Below are 25376 nucleotides of genomic sequence, written 5' to 3' on the forward strand. Positions count from 1 at the left end.
CTGGGACTAAAATCAAATGAGTGGACCAGAAGGAAGAAAAAAATGACCAAACAGAAAAGAATAAATAAACAATAATTTTAAAAAATGAGGAGAGGCTTAGGAACCTCCAGGACATCTTTAAATGTTCCAACATCTGAATTATAGGGGTACCAGAAGGGGAAGAGGAAGAGCCACCAGTGGAAAACTTATATGAACAAATAATAAAGGAGAACTTCCCCAATCTGGCAAAGGAAATACACTTCCAGGAAATCCAGGAAGCTCAGAGAGTCCCAAAGAAGGTGGACCCAAGAAGAAACACACCAAGGCACATCATAATTAAATTAGACAAAATTAAAATGAAGGAGAGAATCCTAGAAGCAGCAAGAGCTAAGGGGACAGTCATCTACAAAGTACTTCCCATCAGACTGTCAGCTGATTTCTCAAAAGAGACCTTGCAGACAAGAAGGGGCTGAAAAGAAGTATTCCGAGGCATGAAAGGCAAGGACCTACATCCAAGATTGCTCTATCTAGCAAAGCATTCATTTAGAATGGAAGGGCAGATAAAGTGCTTCTCAGATAAGGTCAAATTCAAGGAATTCATCGTCACCAATCCCTTATTATATGAAATGTTAAAGGGACTTATATAAGAAAAAGAAGATAAAAAATATGAACAGTGAAAGGACAGCAAACTCACAGTTATTAAGAACCACACCTAAAACAAAAGCAATCTAAGAGGACAGCTAGATCAGGAACAGAACCATAGAAAATGGAGATCACATGGAGGGTTAGCAACAGGGGAATGGGAGGAGGAGAAGTTGGGAGAAGGTACAGAGAATAAGTAGCATAGATGGTGGGGAGAAAATAGACAGGGGGGACGGCAAGAATAGTATGGAAAATATAGAATCTAAAGAACTTGTGACACATGGACATAAACTAAAGGGGGGGAATGGTGGGGGGGGGGGTGTGCAGGGTGGAGGGGAATGAAGAGGGGGGAAATGGGACAACTGTAATGGCATAATCAATAAAATATATTAAAAATTAAAAAAATATATATAGATATACCTATGGTTGAAGTTTCAAATTATATAGCTCACCCGACCAGATAAATTGAGGTACTGTTTATTAAAATGGGAGACAATGAAGAAAAGAGAGATATGGGAAACAGAGAAGAGATGGAAAAGTACTAAGAGTTGAGTTTAGATCATGTGAAGCTCGAAAACACCTGTGAGGTGTCCCAGTAAAAATGTTAATATAATTTTGTATGCCAAAATAGGAATATAATGAGTCTGAACTTATGGTAGAAATATGAAAGTCAGTGGCATAAAAGTACTGTTTAAAAACATAGGACTGGATGGGTGAGATTACATAGATAGTAGATATTAAATGTGGCGAACTTTGAAATCAAAAATTGAGAAACTTCAACATTTAGGGAGTATGTCAATCAGCAGAACTGGCCAACACCTGAAGAAAAGTCATGGACGGAGGGCAACCAGGAGTGCATAGTGTCAAGAGTGGACAATGCCTCTGGAATGAGGGGGGTCATTAAACGTCAAGGCTAACTGAGAGATTGAGTAAGAAGGTAACTTCCCAATAATGACATGTTTTGAATAGTGAGTGTAGGGTTATAGTTATCATTAAAATGTTCACAAAGCTTGACTATGAAAAAGAGTCAAGAAAAAGGACATAAGATAGACGTTAGATCAAAAGTAAGAGTTTGGGTTTATTCATTTTTAAGAGGAGTACAATCCAATGAATCATGTTGAAGTTTCAAGGGAAGGGGGAGGGGAATAACTGAAAGATTTAGTCTTTGAGTAGATAAGCTTGATAAATTGGTAAAAACAACCCCAAGTATAATATGAGAAGAAAATTGGAGATGGTGGGGATTTGAGACATTTCTTATACTGTTCTGATATTGGCTTCTGGTTTTGTCTTCAAGTATCGCTTCTGTTGTGCAGGAAGTGTGCGCCAAGAACTGGGTCATGTGTGGATTTATGTGAGCACAATTCACAGCTAGTGTTTTACATTTATCTGTTCATTAGCCGAAGAGGTAGAGCATTGATTGCTAACTAAAGGATGCCATGTTATGGCACGGAAATCAGGATTCTAGGGGCTCTAGTTTGAGATGTGACTCTAAATCAATATTTATTCTTGATCTAATCATTTAAAAATCTCTGAACCTCAGCTTTTCCTTTTGTAGGAAGAAGCTGATATGGATCATTTAGAATGACCAGTAAATGATTTATGTCACTTTCTGTTTTATTATAGTCTTCAAAATTGCAACTATGGCACAGTCAAAATAGTTACATAGATACTTATTTTGTGTTCATAGACTAAATTTGTAAAATCTTTTAGGCTTTCAATATGCCCTTTATAAAATCTGTCCTCAGTGGGATGTTTTCAATTTTTTAACAGTTTGTCATTAAAAAAATTTAAAAAATTATTTTATTATTTGAGTGTTTCATTACAAAAATGCGCCTGCGGCATAAAACTTAGAATTAAACACAAAAAATCAGTTTGAATTTTTGGTACCCTGGACGAGATGCTTTTGAGAAGAAAACAATATACTGCTACCCACAACATGTTCATCAAGGATTTCCTGCCTCCTGCTCCGCTGCTTTTGTGATTTTAAGTACACTTTATAAATTTCTAGCCAATGACAATACAATCAAAGATGTGCTATGAATCTTTCCTTTTGGTCCTGACAAAGAGCTTTGGTCTTAGCCAACTCAGTGTGTAGTAAAACATGTTTAATCTTAGCTCTGGGGTATCCATTTTCTCTCACACAAAAATAAATATACATAAAAGTAATAAGATCTCATAGAAAACTGTGGGACCGAGCTGCCTGACTTTAATTTTCTGAAATGCAAGAGGATGCAATTAACTCCTGGGTTGTGATTAGTTTGTTGGAAGCAGGGTCCTCTCAGCAAATTACAGCATCCACAGCACCCATAATGGTGCCATCTACTCAGTATTATTTATTTGTCTTTTGATTTACAGCCCTGAAGATAAACTCATGCTGCTCATGGATTAATAATAAACAGAGCCAAGTTCAAATTGCTGCTCTGTCTCTGCTCTAATTGTGTGCCTGCCCCCTAGCTTTTTAAAAAGTAGCTATTTGCCAGGACCACAGAGAAAGCACTCACCTTGGGAGCAATACTGAATGAAGGGCAACCAAAAACCCAGTGAGCAAGAAAAAGGGTATTTTAAAGCAATATTTAAAAAATCAAAAGCAATATTAAAAAAATCAGCATTTGTTGTTGATGAACAAAAGGTCAACATTTGAAATAAAGATAGGATCAATACAGTGGTATGCTCAGCTATACCAGAACCTAAGAGAAAAGGAAAACTCAGTAATATTGATGCTGTTTTGATTTGAACTTTTGATATGTTCATCGTAGATTCTTTGCATTGGTTTTTAGTTTTTCAAATGTTGCACTAATTGGTTTTAGTACCCCCTTCAATTTTGCACCCCAGTGACTGCCTCACTTGCCTCCACCTAGTCTCAGCCTTTTCGATTTCCCACCGGACAGCTGGCATGAAAGACACTGTGCCCGTCACTTATTTCTACTGCTGCTGTAGAAGCACAATTCCTTTTGGAAGCCAACCACTATTCACACCAAGTTTTCTTCCTTTTATTTTCTGCAGAAGGGTTTATTGATGTGTTGCTTTAGAAAAGTCCTTCTGGGTGGCCCTCAATACTTCTAACAACCGAAACAACCTACTATGTCAGGGAAGATAAAGACTATTTTCAGGGAAAAGAAATTCCATATTTTTCGTTCAAAATCAGGCAATAGTTACAAGGAAGGCAGTTGCAAAAAAATAACAAAATTTGTCAACTAGAAGAAGTCAATGAATCTCTGTGGGCATACACCTCAATGAATGGCTGCAGTCAGAGGAAAACAATTTATAAGGAGACTCCTTCCAACCTCAAAAAGCAACTCAACAAAACACTGAACTCTGAGCTGGCCGAGCCCCCATCTCTATTCTCTCAACTTGTGAGCCACTCTCCTCAGCACTTATTTGAATTAAAATTTCACAATTTGGGCAATTATTTCATCAGTGTCTGCTGTGCCAACCAGACTTTAAGCCCCAGTGGGGGTGCAGGATGGAGAACCAAGACTTGTGTCTGCTTATCTTTGTGTAAACGGGAACTTCAATGCCTCTGTACTCTCCACAGGGAGACAACCCCTTCAGTGAAGGGGGATGAGTGTAACTGTCAAACCCAAGCAATGACATAAAAAAAAAAACCCTTTTCTGGCAAATAAGTGAAGGGTCTGGCAGGGAAAACTGGTTACTATTCGAGTGAGAGCACCTGTGGCAATCCTTTTCCTTGGAGGCTGGTAGGAGTTGTCCTTAGGAGAAGGCCACCCAGAAGCGGGGGAACCCATCCTATTTGTCACCATTCCTCCCCGCTGGTTCCCCAGAAGGTGGATCCAGGAAACTGGCACTGACATCCTCAACTTCCTAGTCCTTTTAAATTGATAGGAGAAAATCACAAATGAACTTCAGGACCTAATTTAAGTTATTTCTCACTCATAAAGCCTATGGGACTTACAGTGTATTACACCAGGTGGCTGTTGATGTTAGACCATCTTGAATTGCTCACTGTGGCACATGTGGTAACTTTGTGCGAACTGAAAAGAGCAGGGTAGGAGTGCAAATTCATCAAGACACAGAGCCATTGGGAAATCTGTCGAAACAATAATGCTTTGAATATCTGATGACTGTAAGGTAGATGGTGCCTTCTAGATTTCTACAATAGACAAACTGCACAATATTCCGTAGTGGCTGCTGTCCCAGGACTTTGTCAGTCATTGTCATGTCACATTTTTGTCTTGCATGTGCAGAATCAATGTGATTCCTTTCCTTCTTTCCTATTTTTCTCCTTTCCCCACAAACCAGGCCACAGCAAATATTGAGTAAATGCTTCCTGGCTAGTGAATTGAAAGCTTCCCTCAAAAGGGGTGAAGTTGAATTCTGGAAATACAGGTGCTTCAGTTTGGCCTTTTATTTGTTGTATACATTTAATTGTTCCGTAGTATGTTTTGTTTTTATGATCATGCAGAAATATTTTAAGCTTGTCAAAAAATTAAAACCCAAATACTTATTTGTGGCCAAGCCTAAGTAACTGTGCCTTGTCTGATACGAGAGAAAAATGCCCTGCATGTTTGGAAAAACTTAACGTAAAACCAACAATGCAGGGCATACAATTCCTTTATCCTCTTGTGGAATACAATCATCTCTTTCCTGTTATGCTACATTTTAGCGTCTCTAGGATAAAGTCTGCAACTGTCGTGTGGCAAGCAAAATGGACAATCTCTCAAATGGATTACACACTAATAAGGTAGCATTCTTTTTAAGAATGTATTTATTTATTTATTCATTTTTAAAGATTTTATTTATTTTTATTTTTAGAGAGAGGGGAAGGGAAGGAGAAAGAGAGGGAGAGAAATATCAACATGTGATATTTCTCACACGCCTCCTACCGGGGACCTGGCCTACAACACAGGGACGTGTCCTGACTGGGAATTGAACTAGGAACCTCTTGGTTTGCAGCCCACACTCAATCCACTGAGCTATCCCAGCCGGGGCTATTTTATTTATTTTTAAAGGCAGAGGAAGGGAAGAGAGGGAGAGAAACATCAATGTGTGGTTGCCTCTCACACACCCCCTACTGAGGACATGGTCAGCAACACAGGCATGTGCCCTGACTGGGAATTGAACCAGCGACCCTTTGGTTCACAGGCCTGCTCTCAGTCCACTGAGCTACATCAGCCAGGGCTAATAAGGTGGCATTATTATTTTTGGCATCAAATTAATTGAACTAAATGAAAATTCTTACATATTTTTCTAATCCTGCCACAAATCTAGAAAGCAACTCTATTCTGGGCCTGGTCAAACTGAAATAAAATATAAATAGAAAATCTCAAAAGAGAGCTCTGTCTACATTCAGGATTTTGTTTTTACTCTTAAAAATAATCAAGACCAGCAGCTGGTCTCAATTAAAAATGCACTTAGCTAATATTCACCTTTGAGTGCTAAGTGATAAGTAGTGAGATACAGAAAAGCCACACAGTGAGCCTGGAACAGTACATGGATATAGATATTTTTTAAATTCCCTAAATCTACTATCCATCCATCTTGTGGCTTTTTACAATTAAAATACCCCCCTCAAAAAAAACGAAAATGAGAACTTCACTAATTTTCATTCACCAATGACAGTAGAAGCCCCCCATGGGTCATTAAAGCTGAGAGATGTGTGAACAAACATGATAATAAGCAAGTAAAGTGTATCATAAAATATACTGTGTTCATTTATTGTGACAACTGGGGTGTAATTATACTAGGAAATGTGCTGCGCTGTAGTCAGTGCAAGTAATAAAATCTGAACACCAGGAGACCTTTCTTTAAGTCTGTGCTATTAAACTACTTTTGAAGAGAAGGTGAATGATCTAAAAATACGGGAGGAATGTTCAATTTTATAGATTAGCAAAGCGGGGGTTAGTTAGACTGTCTTGTAGTCTAACAAATGCAGCCTCTTTGTTTTTTCCTCATTACTTGTGGGTAGAAAACCAAAGAACATTTTGTCCATTGCTGGAGAACTATAATGCCTAAATTTGTGCGGCTTACTTATGCTCTTCATCTCCCTCGCTCCCTCCAATTAAGGAAACAAGAAACAAACAAACAAAACGCCACTGTATTGGAAGTGCCTCTACAAGCTGTAACTGAAAAAAAACGAGAGATAACTTATAGAAAGATAAGGAGACAAAGGGACCCCGGAAATGGCAATGTGACAAGGTGACAAGTAATGATTAAGGTGTAATGATTAAGGCGTTAACAGAGGTCACTAGGAAAAGTGAAAAGAACATGTAATTTCAGATTGGGAAACCCTGGGCTTCCCAGAGTGAACTGCTATTTGGGAGAGTGTAGTTAATTGAATTTTATGATGCTTTCTATGAATATTAAAATGCATATCTTTTACTACCCTAATAGTTTTATTGCTACTGTGAGATTTATGTGCAGTGATAGACCAAAAAGCATATGCACCAATTCACTAAAGAGCATCGAAGTGGAATACTACGGTTTCCTTTTTGTGCTTTGGCAGCCGACAATCACAATCATAATTACAGGATTGGAGCCACCTGCCAACTCAGTGAACAGAACCACGTGGCTCCACATAAAATAGAAGCAATTCTAACATTAAAAAGAAAATGAGTGTTAAACCAGAGGGACCTGCAGGGACAGCCTGGGGAAAGCTGGGTATTTATTTTTTCCTGAGCACCAAGTGGCTGACTCTTACATTATCCCATTTACTGGCCCAGAAAGAGGCAGTGTCTGCCAAGACCTCGCTGGCTAAACTAGACAATCCAATGAAAAGTCTACATTCCGAGTTGCTTAGGAGAGGGCTGGTGAATTGGGACCTGTTATGGGCACAGTAAATCCTTGATTTTTAGATTGTAAAGCTTATTCCTTCCAATGCATTAAAGCGGGAAGCAAAAACTGGCCTCACTTTGATAAAACTGTTGAGTTGGCATGTGTTTAGCCAGCTGAACCACTGGAGATTTGTACCAGAAGTCAAGGTGATGTGAAAAGAGTGACCTCAGGAAGGTGAATCTCTGCTGAATTTTGGAAATTGCAAATTCTGATTTACTAAAGGAGTTAACCAGCCCACGCATACATTAATATTTTGTACTGAAATCCTCTAAATTTCCCTTTCTAAGAGAAATCTTCCCTCAGTTCCTCAGGTCATCTTAGGCATCCCTTGCTCCGTCCTAGTTACACGTTTCTATTACAGCAGAGCTTCTCACACTTCAATGTGCATATGTATCACCTGGGATCTTGTTAAATGCAAATTCTGCTTCAGTGGGTGTGTAGGGGGAGGAGAGATTTGTGAGTTTGTATCTCTAATGAACTTGCAGGTGCGTTTCTGACCCTCAGAACACACTTTGAAAAGCAAAGTATTAAAGTACGTCTCAAACTGTAACGACCTGTACACACACCAGTCATTTCCTCTGATCTATGGGCTTGTTGAAAGCAAAGGCAAGGAAGGGCAGGGCTGCAACAGATGCCGATTACAGAATGTCTACCAGTTCTGATGTGGAGTAAGGGCCTTACCATATGCATATTACCTTTAATTGTAAAAGCAATCCTGCAAGATATGTAATCACATTCTCAGGTACATTAATCTACTTGACCTTGGCCACACAGGATACCATGTGGTAGTCAGAATGCAATTCTGGATCAATATGCTTCCAAATTTGTTATCTCTCCACTGTACTAACAGGCTCCTCTTGTTCATTTCTATATTCACAGAGCCTAGAAGAACACCTAGTGATACAAAAGATATTCAATAGATGTGTTTGGATCTGTGACTACTTTATCTATAGATTTCATTTGCTTATATTGCCTCCTTTGTGTGGAGTGCCTTCCCTGCTTCTCTGCGCTCAGTTAAGGTATAATTCACCCCCATCCCTTCCACCTAAGCAGCTGGCTCTACGGTGCTTGTCCTTTTCCTGAATTCACATAAAGCAATTGTCTATACCTCACAACCAACACTTAAATTGCTAGATACCTTATTAGCAGTACATTTGACTCAAGCTACAAGTATTTACTGAGTACACAGCTACTAAGCACCAGGCACTGTTGTAAGCACATGTGATTGGTCATAAAACGAAGCAGACAAAACCCCTTGTCAGTCACCCTGGGTCTTGGCAACCATTTGCCCAACTAAAATGAAAACTCCTGCAGGACAAGGGCAGAGTCATTTCATTTTCCACAGCTATCACAGACTTTTGTACACGGTAAATGCACAATTAATAATAGTTTCAGATTTGGATAATTTACCATGTAAATATATCCTGAATAGGCACAAGGCTTTTCCTGTTTTGCCACAAGCAGCCCTTGGAAGGTGGAATGACACTTTCACCCTGCTTCTCATTTCCCACCAGCAGGTTTTTAGGGCAGAAGCAGAGGTATTAAAGTCTCCTTCACAGCATAAATATCAGCCAGAGAGAGAGAATTCTCTCAAATTAAAGCATAGTTTCCAGCAAAAGATAATGATCCGTTCACAAGTGTAGAAATTCCAGGTGGAAGAGGCAACTTCAGGAAAGGTTAGCCTCACTGCCAAGATGATCCTTTCCCCCTTAAACTGTACAACTCTGGGCCAGAAACCGGCTAACCAGGAAAAAAAATCTCATGCTTATTATCTCATGAATTTTTTTTCAACATCTTAAATTTGCACTATCTTAGACAAACATGTATTTTCCGGGGCTACTCAGGATGTTACATATTCTGTTTCATAGAATGCATCATTTTTAAAATCTGCACATTCACTGAAGGTACACAAAGGCTCTCTGTTTGGAAGCTTCAGGCTTCTCAACGTTCCATCAGGTGGCTTGGTCACGTGTTTTCATAGGGAACCGTACAGGATGCAGGCCTGCAGATGAGGGATTTAGAAGGGGAAATAGGACCCTAATTGCTCTCTGTCATCCTTATCTTAGGTTGGAGAAATCTACATGAATTAGTTGATCTTGAGTGTGTTCTAAAAGACTTGAAGTGGAAGTAAAGAATGCACACGAATCCTCTCAATCCAACTGTTTTAGTCAACATTGAGAGACTGCATAATGCAATCTGCGGAGCATGAAATTTTTAGCAAGATGAGCCTGAATTCTTGTCATGTAAACATGGGAATACTTCTTCAGCTTATACACACCTTTTGTAAAGTAGATGTCATACTTCTTGTTATGCAAGGATGATGAGAAGACATGATTTTAATATAAAAACCCCAGAACACAGATATTCAATTAGTAGTTGCATTCATGATCATATTAACAATTATACACTCCTATTTTTTTAATCACCAGAAACATTTATTTAAGTATCAATAATAATTAATGTACCATTTAAAGTAAGCAAGTATACAGGCACAAACCTGGTCCCAGTAAAGTTTTCAACTCAAAAGAAATTTGATGTAAATAAATATCTGAAAGGAGCTATAAATAAACAGCTGCACAAATATGAAAGAAACAAATAGCTGCAGTCTTTGCCTTGTGTTTCAGAATTCAAAGTTTCCATTTTCAAAACAGGAAGACACACCATTAATCAGATTTCTTTTTCCAAGTTCCTCCTTTTCATAGGACTTGGCAGGAAAGGTCTTTGGCTAAAATATAGTTTAAGATTAGTGTTGTGTGACTGAGCTGTAGGCTGCATCCTAGAAGAGCCTTAAACATGAGTAAAAATAGGCTTGAGGGTTGAGGAAGAAGGAGAGAAAGAATCCAGGGACGATGAATCACAGACCCTTGGAGCCCGAGGGACCTTCAACAGGAGGCAAACCAGGTCTCTCAGGTTCTAATGAGGAAACTGACACCCACAGCACTCAAGTGACTTGCTCCAGGTCACATACTGGGGTCCTGGCTGAAGCATTGTCACATATGGATCCCCTTATATTAGTAAAGACAAATAAAGAAATATGAAGATATTACTAGATAGGGGGTATTTACTAACGGGAAGGACCACTGTATCTGGAAATTCCTAGTGAACTGAGATCACATTTATTTAGCAAGTGGTAAGAGCAGGTGAAATGTTTTAGGCAATGAAAAAGGATGTCATGTGAAGAATAAACTGTCACATACACATGGCATTTTTGACAGTGGTTCAAATGACTTGAGAGTCTTCTAGGTTAAAATGCATTTGCAGATTTGAATAACACTTTATTTCCTAATCTATACCAATTATCAGAAAATTATTCCAAAGAATGCCAAAGGATAAGAATAGAGGACTATGCATGTACTTGGACTTATTCACTCTCCTCATATTGCAGGGATAATTTTGCCTTGAACTAGATTTCTCACAGCATGAATAGTGTGAATGAGAACTTTTCAAACATTCTTAAGCCTGCCAGGCAACAGAGGAGGCTGATAATCAAAATAAAAATGTATGTTACTTCTTTCAAATCACCATGTAAGGATCATCCAAGATTGTATCAAAATGGCCTCAAAAAATCTAATCATGCTGTTTCACTTACAAAAACTTTTTAAGAAGAACTTCCTTAATTCTATTAAATCCATGTTTTGTTCTCTGGAAAGCATATAATTAGGAGATGGCTTCAGAGGTCATCTACTCTAATAGTTCTCAAACCCAGATGGGTTCAAGACCATCCGGAGTCTCTTAAAATGTAGATTCCCAGTTCCCACCCCCCACCCCAGTTTCTAACTCAGGAGGTCTGAAGCTTGGGAATATGCATTTCTAACAAATTCACAGGTTATGTTGACACTGCTGATCCAAAAACCGTATTTTGGGAACCACTGATGCCGTCCAGCCCCTGCATGTCACTACCTCTTTTTGAGTTGAGAGACAAATTCTAGTGTTCTTGGAATTTATGTTTTAAGCTTTGTTCTCAACCCTTCCAACAACCGAGCAAGTTTTATTGCTGATGCTGTCACTACGGGCGTGACAGGCTGGTTGTGGTTTAAGCAGGTGGGAAGATTATTCATTATCCTATTAAGCTGATAGTAGGAAAATTCTTCTAAAAATACTGAACCAGCCCTGACTGGTGTAGCTCAGTGGATTGAGCGCGGGCCTGCGAACCAGACAATCGAGGTTCGATTCCCAGTCAGGGCACATACCGGGGTTGCAGGCCGGTTCCCTGAAGGCCAGTTCCCTGCAGGGGATGCACAAAGGCAACTGTACAGTGATGTTTCTCTCCCTCTCTCCTTCCCTTCCCCTCTAAAGATAAATAAATAAAATCTTAAAAAATAATAAAAAAATACTGACCCAGAGCAAGAAGGCCAGTAAGCCTTTTGCATTTAACATTTGTATATACAACTTGATATACAAGTATATACACTTGATATACTTGTTGACGTTGGCTTCATCAACATCCAATGGGCATTTGGCTCTTCTGGACCTGGTACCGAGGCAACATTCAGATGATTCTTCAAGAATATTGGCAGACTAAGCCAGGGCACACCACTGGCACATATTTATAAGCAAAACAGTAGAAAGCTTATGGTATTGCTAGAAAAATACCCCAACATTGCAAAAAATTAAAGCTTGGCTAAAAAAGACCAAATAAGCAGTGTAGCCTCTCATAGTAATGTGATTATTCTTGCAGATATCAGCTAATTAATGAGAAAAAATAAAATGAACAAAAATAGTCATCTGGAAACAACTTAAGGTCCCAGAATTTGTTAAATTTAATGGGATAGTAGACAAAGCAAGACTTCCACAGAATCTGAAGAAAACACAAAGTGATGTTTCTAATTGTACTGCCTGTGGTATGTATGCATGAGCACGTGCGCGCGCGCACACACACACACACACACACACACACACACTTACCCACATTCCCCTAGATAGACAGACACATCTTTATTCAAAGTACTTTCTTTCTAGCTAATTCCACATGGGTCTTGACTCTCAGGAAAAAAAAGATAATGAAAAATACATTTACATTAATGTGATAAAACACAACACATTACCCCTGCCAGCTGTTACATAATATGTGGCTGCTTTCTTAAAAGAACTTCTGGGGCACACACATCAGTTACCCTGCAAATTACAAACTGGGTGATTATACTGAGTCAACACAGGCTCATCAGTCACAACAAGTGTATCTATCACTCTGGTGAGGGGTGTTTGTAATGCACGGGTGGGGACAGCAGACATATGGGAAATCTCCGTACTTTCCTCTTAATTTGCTGTGAACCTAAGTCTGCTCTAAAAAAGTCTTGAGAAACACATTCAAGACACCAATCATAAAACATTACTAAGCATTGAACATGTGCTAGACGCTCTGAGAAATAACACCAAAAACAAAAGAATGAATGTAAGATATAGTTAGGGGATGCAGGCATACACACGCATAGGCAGATAACCTGTTCAACAGTGTTTGGAGACTCAGAAGCAGAAGACAACATCCTTTAACAGAGAACTGTTCTGCTCTGAATGAACCTAATTTAAGCTGGGTCATCTCTATGGGCTGAATTTTCCTAGGCACAGTGGAAGTGGGGAGGAGGAGGACAATGTGGGCGAGGGAGCCTTCCAGCGGAGATGAAGGCGTAGGGAGCATTTATTCAGTGCCCACACCAGTGTGTCTCTGGACAAGTCTGCATCAAAGAGCCGACGCCTCAGTGTACAAAAAATAAAGCACGCTGTAGCTGTGTTCGCTGAGCAAGATTGTGGAGAAACTTAAATGTGGAATGAAAAAATGCAGGGAGGTCAGGGAAATAAATGTCAACTCAACCTACTCACAACATTAGGAAAGGAAATATTGGGGTAAGGGGGACATTTTCCAAGTGACCTCAAAGCCATAAATGTTAGCTGGTACTGAAGAGCTACTCCATTTGGTTTTATACCACTATAACTTTCAAGGACTCAACTGGAAAAAAAAGTGTGTACTCCTGATCATCACACAGCTTGTGGGCACTGAAATCTAGGAGAGAGGCCGCGTTCGCAACCCAGGGCACACTCTGCCTAGTGCGCTCCATAGATCAAGTTTAGTTTTGGGAGATTCAATTTTAAGAGCCTTAGTTTTTTGTTTTTTATCTTTCACACTTCAACAACACTGAACATGCTTCCAGGTTTTGATTTACAGAATTATTATCACTGTCAATAACAGGAATGTGCCTGACATACTCAAATCCAGTTTAATTACTTCTGTGAGACCTCCCGCGGCTGAAAGGAAACGGTGTTTCTCTAACACTTCTCTGTTTTTAATTTAGTAAAATGGTGCACTGCTCTGACTGGGACCTACAGGAGCGGATTTCTAATTGAAATCGCGGATGGTGGACCCCACAGTTTCAGCAACACTGTCTTGCTCTGAGGGTGCAATGACCACATGTGTCCTGACCCTCGGTCTGGGTCTGGATTCCTTCAAACTGGGCATTCAAGTGACTGTCAAGGATTGGACATGCAGCATGGCTGGGATAGTTACGTACCACGTCATGACCTGGAGAAGCTTTGCAAACACGGCCGAGGGCCCGCTTTTTACCAAGACCTCTCCCACTTCAGTATTTCCTGAGCTGCTGGAGTCCAGAGGAGACTTTGAAAGGTTCCCAACTGGAAGTGCCAAATATCCCAAGGCACACCCCACCATTCCGGGGGGAAAAAACAAGCAATGTCTATTCTTTCTTCCCCTCTACTACACATTCCATCTATTTCTCTCCCTAGAGGGTCATATGGTATATATTTATAAGGAGCATTCACACCTATGTGAACAGTTTCCACTGTCTCTGTGAAATGCAGCCTCCTTGTCTGCAACCCACTTTTTAAAAACAGCCTTCTATGTCAGCTCATCCTATTATGAAACTCGTTTCATTCTGAAATCATTTCAACTTAAGAAATGTCTTTGTACCTCCTATCTCAACAAATCCTGGGGAGATTAAGCCTCGGGCTTCAGAGGCCATTTTCTGAGAGATATGAGCATTTAGATTATTAGGGTCATTAAAATCATAGACTCCATAATACCCAGAGCTGAAAGATCACCCTTGTACTTCGCACTGCTGTAGAAAGCTACCAGGGAAGCAACAATGTGTAACAGGACTAAGCTGCTGAGGAGATCATAATTCCTCCCTTTAAGAGAATCCTACACTTGTTTAATTGCCACTGTAAATCTCATTAAAGACACAGAATCCTTTGTTCAGGGCAGGAGGAAATATCACTGGGTAAAGTGCATTTTCTTCACAGTAATAAGTTTTTCTTTAGGAATAGAATTATTCCTTAATGCAAGCACAATATTATTTTTATCATGACCTTTTTCTGGACTCTGCACATTTTCCCGGAGCTTTCTTTCCCTTCCTTACAAATACAAGGGACCCTTGGCCTTTACTATGAATCTTGTAGTGACTTTTTATGATCTGGCTTCATACCCTATCTTGTGTTTCCCTCATATGTCTTCCAAAAACCTTCAAAGACCACACTGCTGAGCTATACCTTCGTTTTTTCTTGCATTAACATTGTAGAGAGAGAGAGAACTGAGATGTAATCAACATAATGAAACGCTTGGTGCACATTCATTGGTCGGCACACTTCTGAATTTCATCTGCTCCTTCCCCAGGAACCTGACTCAAGCAAAAGAACCTTGGGAAATATTTTGCCTGATTTCATTATGAAATATTAAATTATTGTTTTCAAGCAACTCAGGCTGTCATAGCCAAATCACAGAAAATTCCCATCTCTCTTTCATAATCAGCACCTCTTTATAAGAGAACTGGAAGTTCATGACAGCACGCCTTGGCAGCTCTAAAATTCTAACTCATCTGCAGAAGTGGCAACTGAGCAGTTGAGGGGTACAGCAGGTTTCGTGAAACACTGTGCTTAAAATTAAATAGGAGAATCAAGAGTCAGATAAGGATGAGAAGAAGTCCACAATGTTGAACACCAGTCATTACTAACGCCTCCAGAAAATTCTGCACCGGTGCAGAGGACTTCCACGGCACTGAAACTGAATCTGCCCCCTGACGGGAGAAGTTGTGGGTACAAAGACTGACATTCAAAGCCTTTCTGTGCCAATTACTAGCCACTTCAGCTGAAAAAGATTATTTAAACACTCTATGCAAGATCCGCACTTGTAAATTAAAAACAATATTTTTGAATATTGACCAGACTTACACTATTTAAAAGCATGCATATAGTTCCTGTTAATTATGTCATTAGCATTAAAATATGTTGGTGTTATCTACATAAAAATATTTTGTAGTTCTTTTTGTGCACTATTTCTCAAAGTCTAAAACAATTATTTTTTAAATGAATACTCCTTTTAAAATATATCCACGATGATCTGATTCCATAAAGTTGGAGAATTCTTTAACATTTTACTCTCTTCATATAGCTTCTTGATTAATAAATGAATACTAAATTATATATATTGTTTAAACTTATTTAGTGTTATATAGGATTCTGAGAATTCACCATGATTTACCTTCCTTTCGTTCACAAGGGCTTTCAGTACACCATTTCTCAGGAAGTAAAATCCATTTAAAAAGTAAAAGTGAATCCAAAGGCCTCGAATTTCAAAAATTTGCACTAGGAATTCAGGTATGCTACTCCTCACCCCACCCCACCCTACCCCACCGCGCCCCCCCAGCCCAGCCTGGATCCTGCCCCTGCTGTGTTTGCTAGGACTGGACAGCAAAGTGAGAAACCTGAGCGGAATGCACTCACACTCAAAGAACGTCATTCGGACAGAGACGATGGTCATGGAGCTCTTGGAAACATGATCTAATGAGAATCAGAACCACTATAATCTTTTAGGAACAGTTCATCGAGGTGACTGACAAAACCTTCTCTCAAGAGAGCCCAGGTCTAGTGGGGCTCTGTTGGGATATGGCCTCGTGACCACATGAATGAAAACACTGGAGGCCACTTCCGTATTTTCATAAGACCTGAGATGAAGAGCACCAACATAAGAGCCAAATCAAGGTCCAAACAGGCCAAAAACATTAGAGACTACTAGGAGGGGAAAGAAATTCAACTGGGCCTTCCATTTGATTTCTGGGGCCAAAATGGCACTGTTTATACTGACTCAGAAAGGCCACCTCGTTCGTGTCTTGTGTCGTTCAGCTGCTGAGCAATGCAGGGGACTAATCTGGATCTTTGAATATAGCGACATTCTCCTGCACTCTTTGGGGGTGTTTCTCTGCACTTAATTTTCTCATGTAGATACATCTTCCAACTCTGTCATTTGACAGCCCAACTGTGATATGAAAAGACCAGTACTTCCTTCTATGCATCTATTTTTATGATGTCTATTACCAACAAGAGAAACAAATTTATATAAAATGGAAGAAAGCACTTTTATCACATAGTACATTCCTCTATCATACTAATGCTGTTCTTTGTCTTCTACTGCACTTTTTCACTCCGCATGAATCGTCGCTTTAATCCTTTATGGTTTAACATGTGCCAGGTCTGATGCAGCGGCCCCATAGATAGTTTTTCTAAGGCATTACCAGTAAATATTGCATATTAATTGCTTTAAACAACTTCAGAGCTGCCATTTAGAACTGCTAAAATATTCGGGGTTAACAAGAGTCGTCATACTCACAATGAGGATCTGGTTGTGGATATAGTTAATTGCTAAATTTTATTTTATTTTTTAAAGACTTTATTTATTTATTTTAGATGGAGGGGAAGGGAGAAAGAAAGAGAGGGAGAAATACCAGGGAGTGTGGTTGCCTCTCCCTCACCCCCTACTGGGGACCCAATCTGGTCCTCGACCCAGGCACTGTGCCCCTGACTGGGAATTGAACCTGTGACCTTTTGGTTCGCAGGCCAGTGCTCAGTCCACTGAGGCATCCAGGATAATTGCTGAATTTTATTTAACCCTAAATGGCATCAGCAGCAAATCAGCTCAAAGCTTAATACTCCTGGCAGTTCCAAATGGGAGAGAAATAATGTTACTTTGACCCCAAGTATTTTTGTATATGTTCTCATTGTTTCCAGTAGTTGTGATATTGATGTTCAGATACTAGAGATGAAATAGGATTCTGTTTCAAATAACAAAAAAAAGGTGAGAAACAAAGCTGTAGATAGTTTTAATGTCATGGTAACAAGTCACAGTCAAATATATTTCATTTTTGTTCCAGTGAATATTTCTAATTCTCATATAAAAGATATAATCTATTCTCATCAGAAAGATTTTTTGGCAAAGTTCTGAATTCTGAAAACAGTTTTTTGACAGCAGTGCCCACACCCTCCTAATACCCAAATAACAGCACTATGATGTATTATTCCCTTATGGTAACAGACATCATTGAAGCTGAACCGTAATTTGGCACACAACATTTCTATACTAATGTAACGTGACAATGTTATTATGTTCGCTATTTTCCATGTGATCATAGCCATATTCATCTTCCTCAACCTGACATTAAATTCACTAATATCGTTACATTCTTTTCTGGATCAATGGATAAAAGCAGAAAAGGATTATGGTAGCCTAATGGTTTGAGGATCGTGTGCACGGGTACAAGTATGTAGAGGCAACAGGTAGATTTTGTATAGTGAATGTAAACTCAGAGACGCAGCACACAGCCAGCAATCAATACATGATTACCTCCAAGAGAAAGTCTGCAAATAGCTGTGAAATGTGGAATGTACAAAAACTGTTGCTTTAAGATTTTAGAAGAAGGAAAAGCAAGACTCGGCTCAGAAGACCAGGGAAGTTTCCATGGGATGACAAAGTTTAAGTAGAGGCTAAAAGCAAAAATAAACTTCTTCAAGCAGATATAGCAAAAGGAATGTATTGCGAGTGGAATGAGTGCATCCCCCAAGAGGCAAAATTAACATAGGCGATGGTCAGGAAAGCGGGAAAGTGTAATGTAGTTCAGAAAGCCTTAAGGAAGATAACTCACGGTAATGTGCCACGTGAACAAGGTTCTGCAATAGGCTAAGCATGAAAATGAGAGCCAGGGTCAGACTGTGGAGGTTCATGAACTCCTAGCTGATGAACTCACAGTATTGTAGGCCACTGAGATGTACTATAAATCCTTATACAAGCTCCACTCACCTAGTTACATTGATTTAGTGAGTTGCTATTATCAGCAATTACATGCAACATGATATGCAAAACACTGGGCTTAAAACATAAAGGGCTATTTTCCCTGGGAGAAGCTTATAATCCCACAGGGAGATAAGACCAAGCATAAGCAGCTACAAGGTATAAAGTGCTGGATGATAAAATAGCATTAAAACTTTACAGAAGTCAGAGGAGGAAAAATATCGCCTTGGTTGGGAGAATCAGAAAGGGCTGGTGGTATTTAAACTAAGGAGAACAGGATGGAAGAAGAAAATTGGTGCAGAAGAAAACTGATGAACTGGAGAACAAAGAAATACGCAGTAAAAACTCAAACTGGAGATTACTACAATACTCAGAAAAATAACATTGGGGTTTTAAATATGGTGTTGACATAGAAGAACTGAGGAGCCGAGTACATCACACTCCCGCATGCGCACACTCACACACACTGCGACTGTTTTTGTCCATGAGTAGGTCACTTAGATGGCAGTTTTGTGGGGGGAGGGAAAGGGTTTCACAAACACTTGTCCTGAGAAGAAGACTGACATCATTTTGCCTAAGTGCTTCTTTTCTGAAAGGCCCCTTTAAGTTCATTAATGAGTATGATTTATCCAAGATTACACTTACAAGCTAAAAAGTACTCCCATCCTGCCATTGTTAATCATATCTCTAGGCTAACAGAAATACAAGTTTCTAGTTACCCTTACCCACTCCAGGAAAGTTATCAGAGGGTCTAGATAAGGTTTAGAAGGTCTAGGGGAGCTCGGAGGTGGATCTTTCTCAATGTAGTAGTCCTTCCCCATGTAAGAAGTCTTATTTTTTTATTTTCTGTGCTGTTGAAGGTCGCAGTCACAGAATTTATGAATAAATATCTCATTTGAAAATAAAATTTTATTAAGAAATACAATATCCTAATGCCTTCATTTGTAAAAAAAAAAGAAAAGAAAAAAGAAAAATCAACCTCCCCACCGAAAAGGAGTTTGTTAAAAATCTCAGGAATCACACTAATTCTCTTTGTGCAACTTATAGGGAAACAGTGAGGTATGGAAACAGGGTTTATTTGGATCAATTTAAAAAGTGAGGAAAATGGGGCCTGCTACTTTTACTGTCATAGCAATTGCATGTCCTCAAGGTAATAGTTACTTTTGTACCTCCTACAAATTATAGTTCACATTACAGTAAGATTTGCTATTAAATATGTATTTGTGCCTCCATATCCTCACCACCAAAACTACAATGTACAAACCAAGAAACTATTTCCCATTTCCAGAAAACCCACTAAGAGGTAATGATTTAATCAAAATGCATGTATTCTGAGAGTCCTCCAAAGTAATTTTAATGCTGATTTGTGCATGAGGCATATCAGGAGACACATTTATTGGATGGCATTTACCTTATTTACAAGAAAATAACAAATAGCCTTATCATTGTCACCACCACTACCATCACCCAAGAGCAGCATTCAAATAATTTTCTGTAAAAAATGATTTGAAGACAGCATGATACTTAAAGTAGTATCTTGATGTTCCTTTAGGAAATGTCTAGCAAATATACACAGAAAATTATATTCTCCATACTTATCCGGTATATAAGGATACACAATCTGACACAACCAAATGGCAACTGTTCTGTAAAACACAGAGACTGGATTAAGTAAAGTTTGGCAGAGAAAGTTCTTCAGCAAGATGAAAAATATTTTCATGCAAAAGAAAGCTCTCTCAGCTACCACATGTAGTCATATATCTGTCATGATTGAACTGAAGACTAAAAATGTGCCATAATAAAATCCTAACAAATTATCAGTCTTCCTGGTTGTCCTTGAAAATAAGTGCTATTTTCTGTGGGGCAGGAACAAACGCAGGAAGTTACTATTCTGTCTGCACACATATCTGACTATATTAAAAGCATCTACAAGTTACTTACTTTGCTTTATGTACATATAAGCATTTACTGAATCTTATGTAAAGTAACTCATATAAGCCCAGTGAAATTGTTTGCGTGATTTGATTTGTAGAAACACAGTGTTTGCAAATGTGTGATAGCCTGAACACATGTTAATTGCTTCAAGTTTACTTGTAATTCTATGGAAGACGTCACTGGTAGGTAGAATAGAAACTATTTCTCCATCTATGGTGGTATGATCTTTACAAGTGTCTTCCAAGCACTATTTTACTTTGCATTAGTTGTCGGTTATCCCTGTATTCAGTATCTTGGAGAGGAAATTTGTAGATGGTGAACTGTACTACATTGCTAAGGCAACAATTCAGTTCAATGAAGTGTTATAATTTGACCCCCATCTTCAACATTGTGATACACATATCTACTGACATGAACAGAGTCTCAAACAGGAAAAGGTCAAAACGAACAAACTATAGTCCCTCTTTAAATCCACACTGAAGCCGAGTCTTTGCGTGGAAGCCCAAACCTTCAATCATCACATCACCTACCCCATCGCCTAAGAGCTTTCCTTAAATGCTATAGCATTAAAAACATAAAGCGTATACCCTATTTTACAGCCAGGAAGCTTTGCCAGAAATATTTTCTCTATATTGAGGAATGCGGTGTTTTGTAGGAAATGCCTTTATCATTTTGAAGAAATGCTGTAAATCATGGTCTATTTGAAAGTTGAGAAATGGAACGTCATCGGATGCACCGGTTAATTCAGCCTCAGAACCCTCACTGCAATCACACAGATAAGGCCCTGGCAGGCACTTCGTGATGTAAGGTGAACACTGTACACTGTTTCTCTGTCCTGCTTGTACTGTGAGACCAAATGGGGGAAAACACCCACAAGTGGCTGAAATATAAGGGGGAGGGCACTGCAAGGACAATGTTTAGACATATTTTTAAAGTGAAAGGCAGATACGGGCTTGAAGAAATGTAGAGAGAGAGAAAAAACGTAATGAGACCTGTGACCATTTACTGAAACTACAGCCCTCGAGATGTCATCCTATACAATTAAATATTTCTTTACATAAAGCAATATGTAGTCTTTCAAAATTGCAACAGTTGAAAACCAAAGAATTCGCCACCATTATCCTAACATTTAGCGAACAGCATCCCTGATTAATACCTCGGTATCTAAAATTGTCCTTTGGGTAGAAACAACGGCTTCTCCTGCTTCTGACAGTGTAACTTACTCACTGGTAATACGAAGAGTCCCAGTGTTTAGACCCTGGATATCAAACAGTAACCGCGACAAAGACGAGCATCGGTCGAGCTCAGAGAGGCACTTACGGTCATTGCAGAGAGGCCCGCTGAAAGAAGTCATGCTGCAGTCACAGCTGAAGCCGTCCCACTGCTGCAGGCACACACCTTGGTTGGAACACGAGTCCTCCTGGCAGGTTGTGCTGGGCCCTGCCGAAAAAAATCCCAAAGAAACTTGGATTCTTATAAAAAATCCAGAAGTGTATTATGCATGAGCTAGGTCACATATAGTAGTTGCCAACACCACACATTACATGACCAAACTAATGAAAGTTCTAGTTCCCACACCTAAATTAGAAATAGAGAAGCCATCGTATGAAGGTTTTCAGAGGTTTAAAATATAGGGAAAAAATACAGTATAATAGGAAACTAAACCAACAACTAGTAAAAGCAAGCACATAGCTTCTAGTATGGTCATGGTAGCACGGAATCTCATTCAATTGTCAATAATGCTCTATCACCATTTGAATTTTAGAAAAATGCATGGATCTCCTTAACTTCCGACCAATGGATAAGAGACACCATGAGAAACGGAGATTATAACTTCATGAAATTGAGACGAGATTGGCAAAACTAACTGAAGAGAGGTACGCAAAAGTGTCCTGGGCGTTCCAGAAGTTACCCTGCACAAACTACGGATACAGTTATGATTGTTGGGTGTTTTTGGATAGGTATGTTGGCAAGTATCAATTCACATGCTTTGACAATTTCATGCAATTACACATAAAATAAATAACTCTGTAAAAATGACATGCCCCATTTGAACATACAAGTAAAAGGAACGCTATTCTATTTCTAAAGAATCATAACTAGAACACTGAAAAACAACCAAAAAAGGATGACCAAAGCACTGAAGGTAACCACTAAACGAACATATTCAAGACTGAAAGCCTTTGTGCAATCTATGCTACAAAATGAGGTTTCTTGCACAATGTTCAAAAAGGGGGAAACATTAAATCTGAATCCAAACAACAGTTACTGCAAAAATGTAAAAACTGCTATTTTGAGGTTTCCACTGTGCAATGTGGGGTTTCAGTCTTGTTTTATACACACAGGGCTATCTACCTTGCAAGTCAGCTTTCATCAATGCAACTTTGTCAGCAAAATTAAAAAAAAAAGCAAAATATATTAAATGTTAGTAAGCAATACTGAAATGGGGCAAACACAGAAGAACGTTCAGATTCAAAAAGCATGCTGCTATAAAGGGGGAAAGAAATGCTATGTAAAGCAAATAAATTAATACCAACAGCCATAAATTTTAAGCCAAAAATGAGAAAGCAGCGATTTATTAGAATTCTACAATACATGAGGATATCTATATATATAAAATGGTTAACTGAGCTGATGGCATGTAATGAAGGAAAGTTAAAAGGGCTTCTGTAGTTTTTCCTCTCTTGGATAGATACGAGTGCATTACCAAAGTGACAGCATGGCTTACTTGGAACCCGGCACACTATTTGTCATGTAGACATACAGTGAACACTGTGGTCATTAGCAGGGCAATTATCTCTTTCCAGGGTTTTCCCTCTGGATCTTTTGTATCTTGCTTGCAATTACAACTTAAAAACTCGTAATGTCAGCCATTCATGCCAACAGCTGAACCTTCGAGTGACACCAAACTATCAAAATATATATATTTAAAGTAAATGAGAAAATAAAGGGTGGAAGAAACAAATCTTTACAAAATTATAATGTGAAATTCTTATCTTTGCTCTTACCAAGTCGGGTGTTTATGGCTTAAGGATTTCAGAGTTAGGTCTGCATTTTCTTTACCTTTGTAATTGTCTTTAACTCTTGTAAACTGCCTTGTGCATATTTACCACAGTAGAATATCACTAATAAAGACTAACTTAGGGTAAGGTAAAAATGAAATGCTGTCCAGCCTAAACAGATTTAGAGTAAAAATTAAAAATGTTTTGTAGTAAATACAATTATAGGTTTTATGCAAATACCAAAATAGACATCAGCCTAATCAGATGCTATTGACAGTCAGACCCTTTGGGGTAAATACTTTGGTGAATAAATGAGATTTATCTAAAATTAGCCTTTGTAAAAATTAATGTTTTTGTAAAATGTCTGTTTAAACATGCCCCGTAACTCTTATTTTTATCACAATTTTCTTAGTAAAGATACTCATATAAAGTTACTGGATTTAGCCTAACCTATGTGAATTTTCACAAGTTTAAAAACCATAATAGTGCCAATACTAACTATATAGTAGTGATTGGTATAGTAGTAATAATAGTTATTATTGACAACTGTTAATAATAATCTCCCAGGCCTAAACAGATGTAAGAGTCTGTCTCACCTACTGATTGCATCAAATAACTAAGAACCACTGACTATTCTTCATTGCTCTTCCAGTCTGTGAGAGGTAAGTGTTCTAATGATCTTTATCCCCTGGCATTAGTAACCAAAAATAATTAGTGTATGTTAAAAAGAAGAACAAGGAGGAGGAAGATGAGGGGTAAGGAAAGAAGAAGATGATGATGATGATGACGATGAAGAGCCTCTTAAAGCAATATTCCTTAGCAAATTCCTTCCTGGGATAAGCATGGGATCAAGGAGTGGTGTGAGCCGAGTTTGGGTCAAGGGTTGTTTTATCAGCACAGAGCTGCTCCCTTACTTGCCCAGCAGAAGAAAAGAGCAGGAGCAAAAACTGGTGAAGAACCAGATTTTTATTTTTGCAAAAATTATCAGGAATACAATGGCAAAATAATGCTAATCTCAAAAAATGATAAAACTACAACCCTAATACGTAATCTTTCCATATTGTGGGAAAGGCAACTCGGGGCACCTGCCAACCATTATGTGAACATAAAGACATGCTTCGTTACTATTTTTTTCATTATCACAACAGTCTTTTCATGTTCAGGTACTACAACAGAATGCATGCCTATGCCTGACAAGACACATTTTTCAAGGTACACACTTTGTGGAACAATATTAAACATTGGCAGGCATTTGCACGAGACAAAGCCCAGAATTTATTTTTCCCTTTAGTTATATAATGTCCCTTTTATTTTTATCACAGAATAAAATTGGAAACAAGCCACAAGGACATTTGTATTAAGTGGTTAAAAATAAGCATATATCTGAAAAGGAAAGAAAAGTGAAGGTAAAACTATAATCTCTGGAAACCAAAGAGACAATAGCAAAACATGGTTAGATGCCTGGGCTTTTGCATAAGACACACTGGGGTTCAAAGCTTCCATCATCCACTTAGTAGCTGTGTGACCCTAAGAAGGTCACTTCACATCTCTGAGGCTCAGCCTACTTATCTAACAAAAGTCTGTGATACCTAATTTACAGAGTTTTGAGGATTCAATAAAATAGCATATGTAAACTTAATGTCACCAATGCTTAATCAATGGTAGCTTTCATAATTAAGTATTTTTGTCACTTAAAATGTAGTTTGAGGCTGAATGTTATGAATCTATGCAAAGAATGTTGGAATCAAGTCATTTTTTTCCACCAACTTCATGAATGGAAGTTAACCTGACTCGGCAATGAGTTCAACTAAAGCCTGATTACTGGTGGATTTCTAGTCTTCCTTTCCTCATATGTGAGCAGGAAAGTGCCATCTCAATCAATAGTTTTCAAAGTGTAGTCCTTGGAACAACAGCATCAGCTTCACTCAGCAACTGGGTATAAATGTAAATTCCAGAGCTCT

At 38.7% G+C, this 25376-nt stretch overlaps 1 protein-coding gene across 19 annotated transcripts in view; it reads right to left on the minus strand.

The window, feature by feature from the left end:
- Positions 1-25376, minus strand: part of NRXN1 (neurexin 1) — a 1104034-nt gene that overhangs the window by 509952 nt on the left and 568706 nt on the right. For all 19 annotated transcript variants that reach the window (XM_053667086.1, XM_053667087.1, XM_037161205.2 and 16 more), the window contains one exon: positions 21734-21853. In XM_053667086.1, coding sequence (XP_053523061.1) covers positions 21734-21853 — 120 coding nt within the window. The remainder of the gene's footprint in view (positions 1-21733; positions 21854-25376) is intronic.

This window comes from Artibeus jamaicensis, unplaced genomic scaffold, assembly GCF_021234435.1.
Source record: "Artibeus jamaicensis isolate MK-2021 breed Jamaican fruit bat unplaced genomic scaffold, CSHL_Jam_final contig_465, whole genome shotgun sequence".
Lineage (NCBI taxonomy): Eukaryota > Metazoa > Chordata > Mammalia > Chiroptera > Phyllostomidae > Artibeus > Artibeus jamaicensis.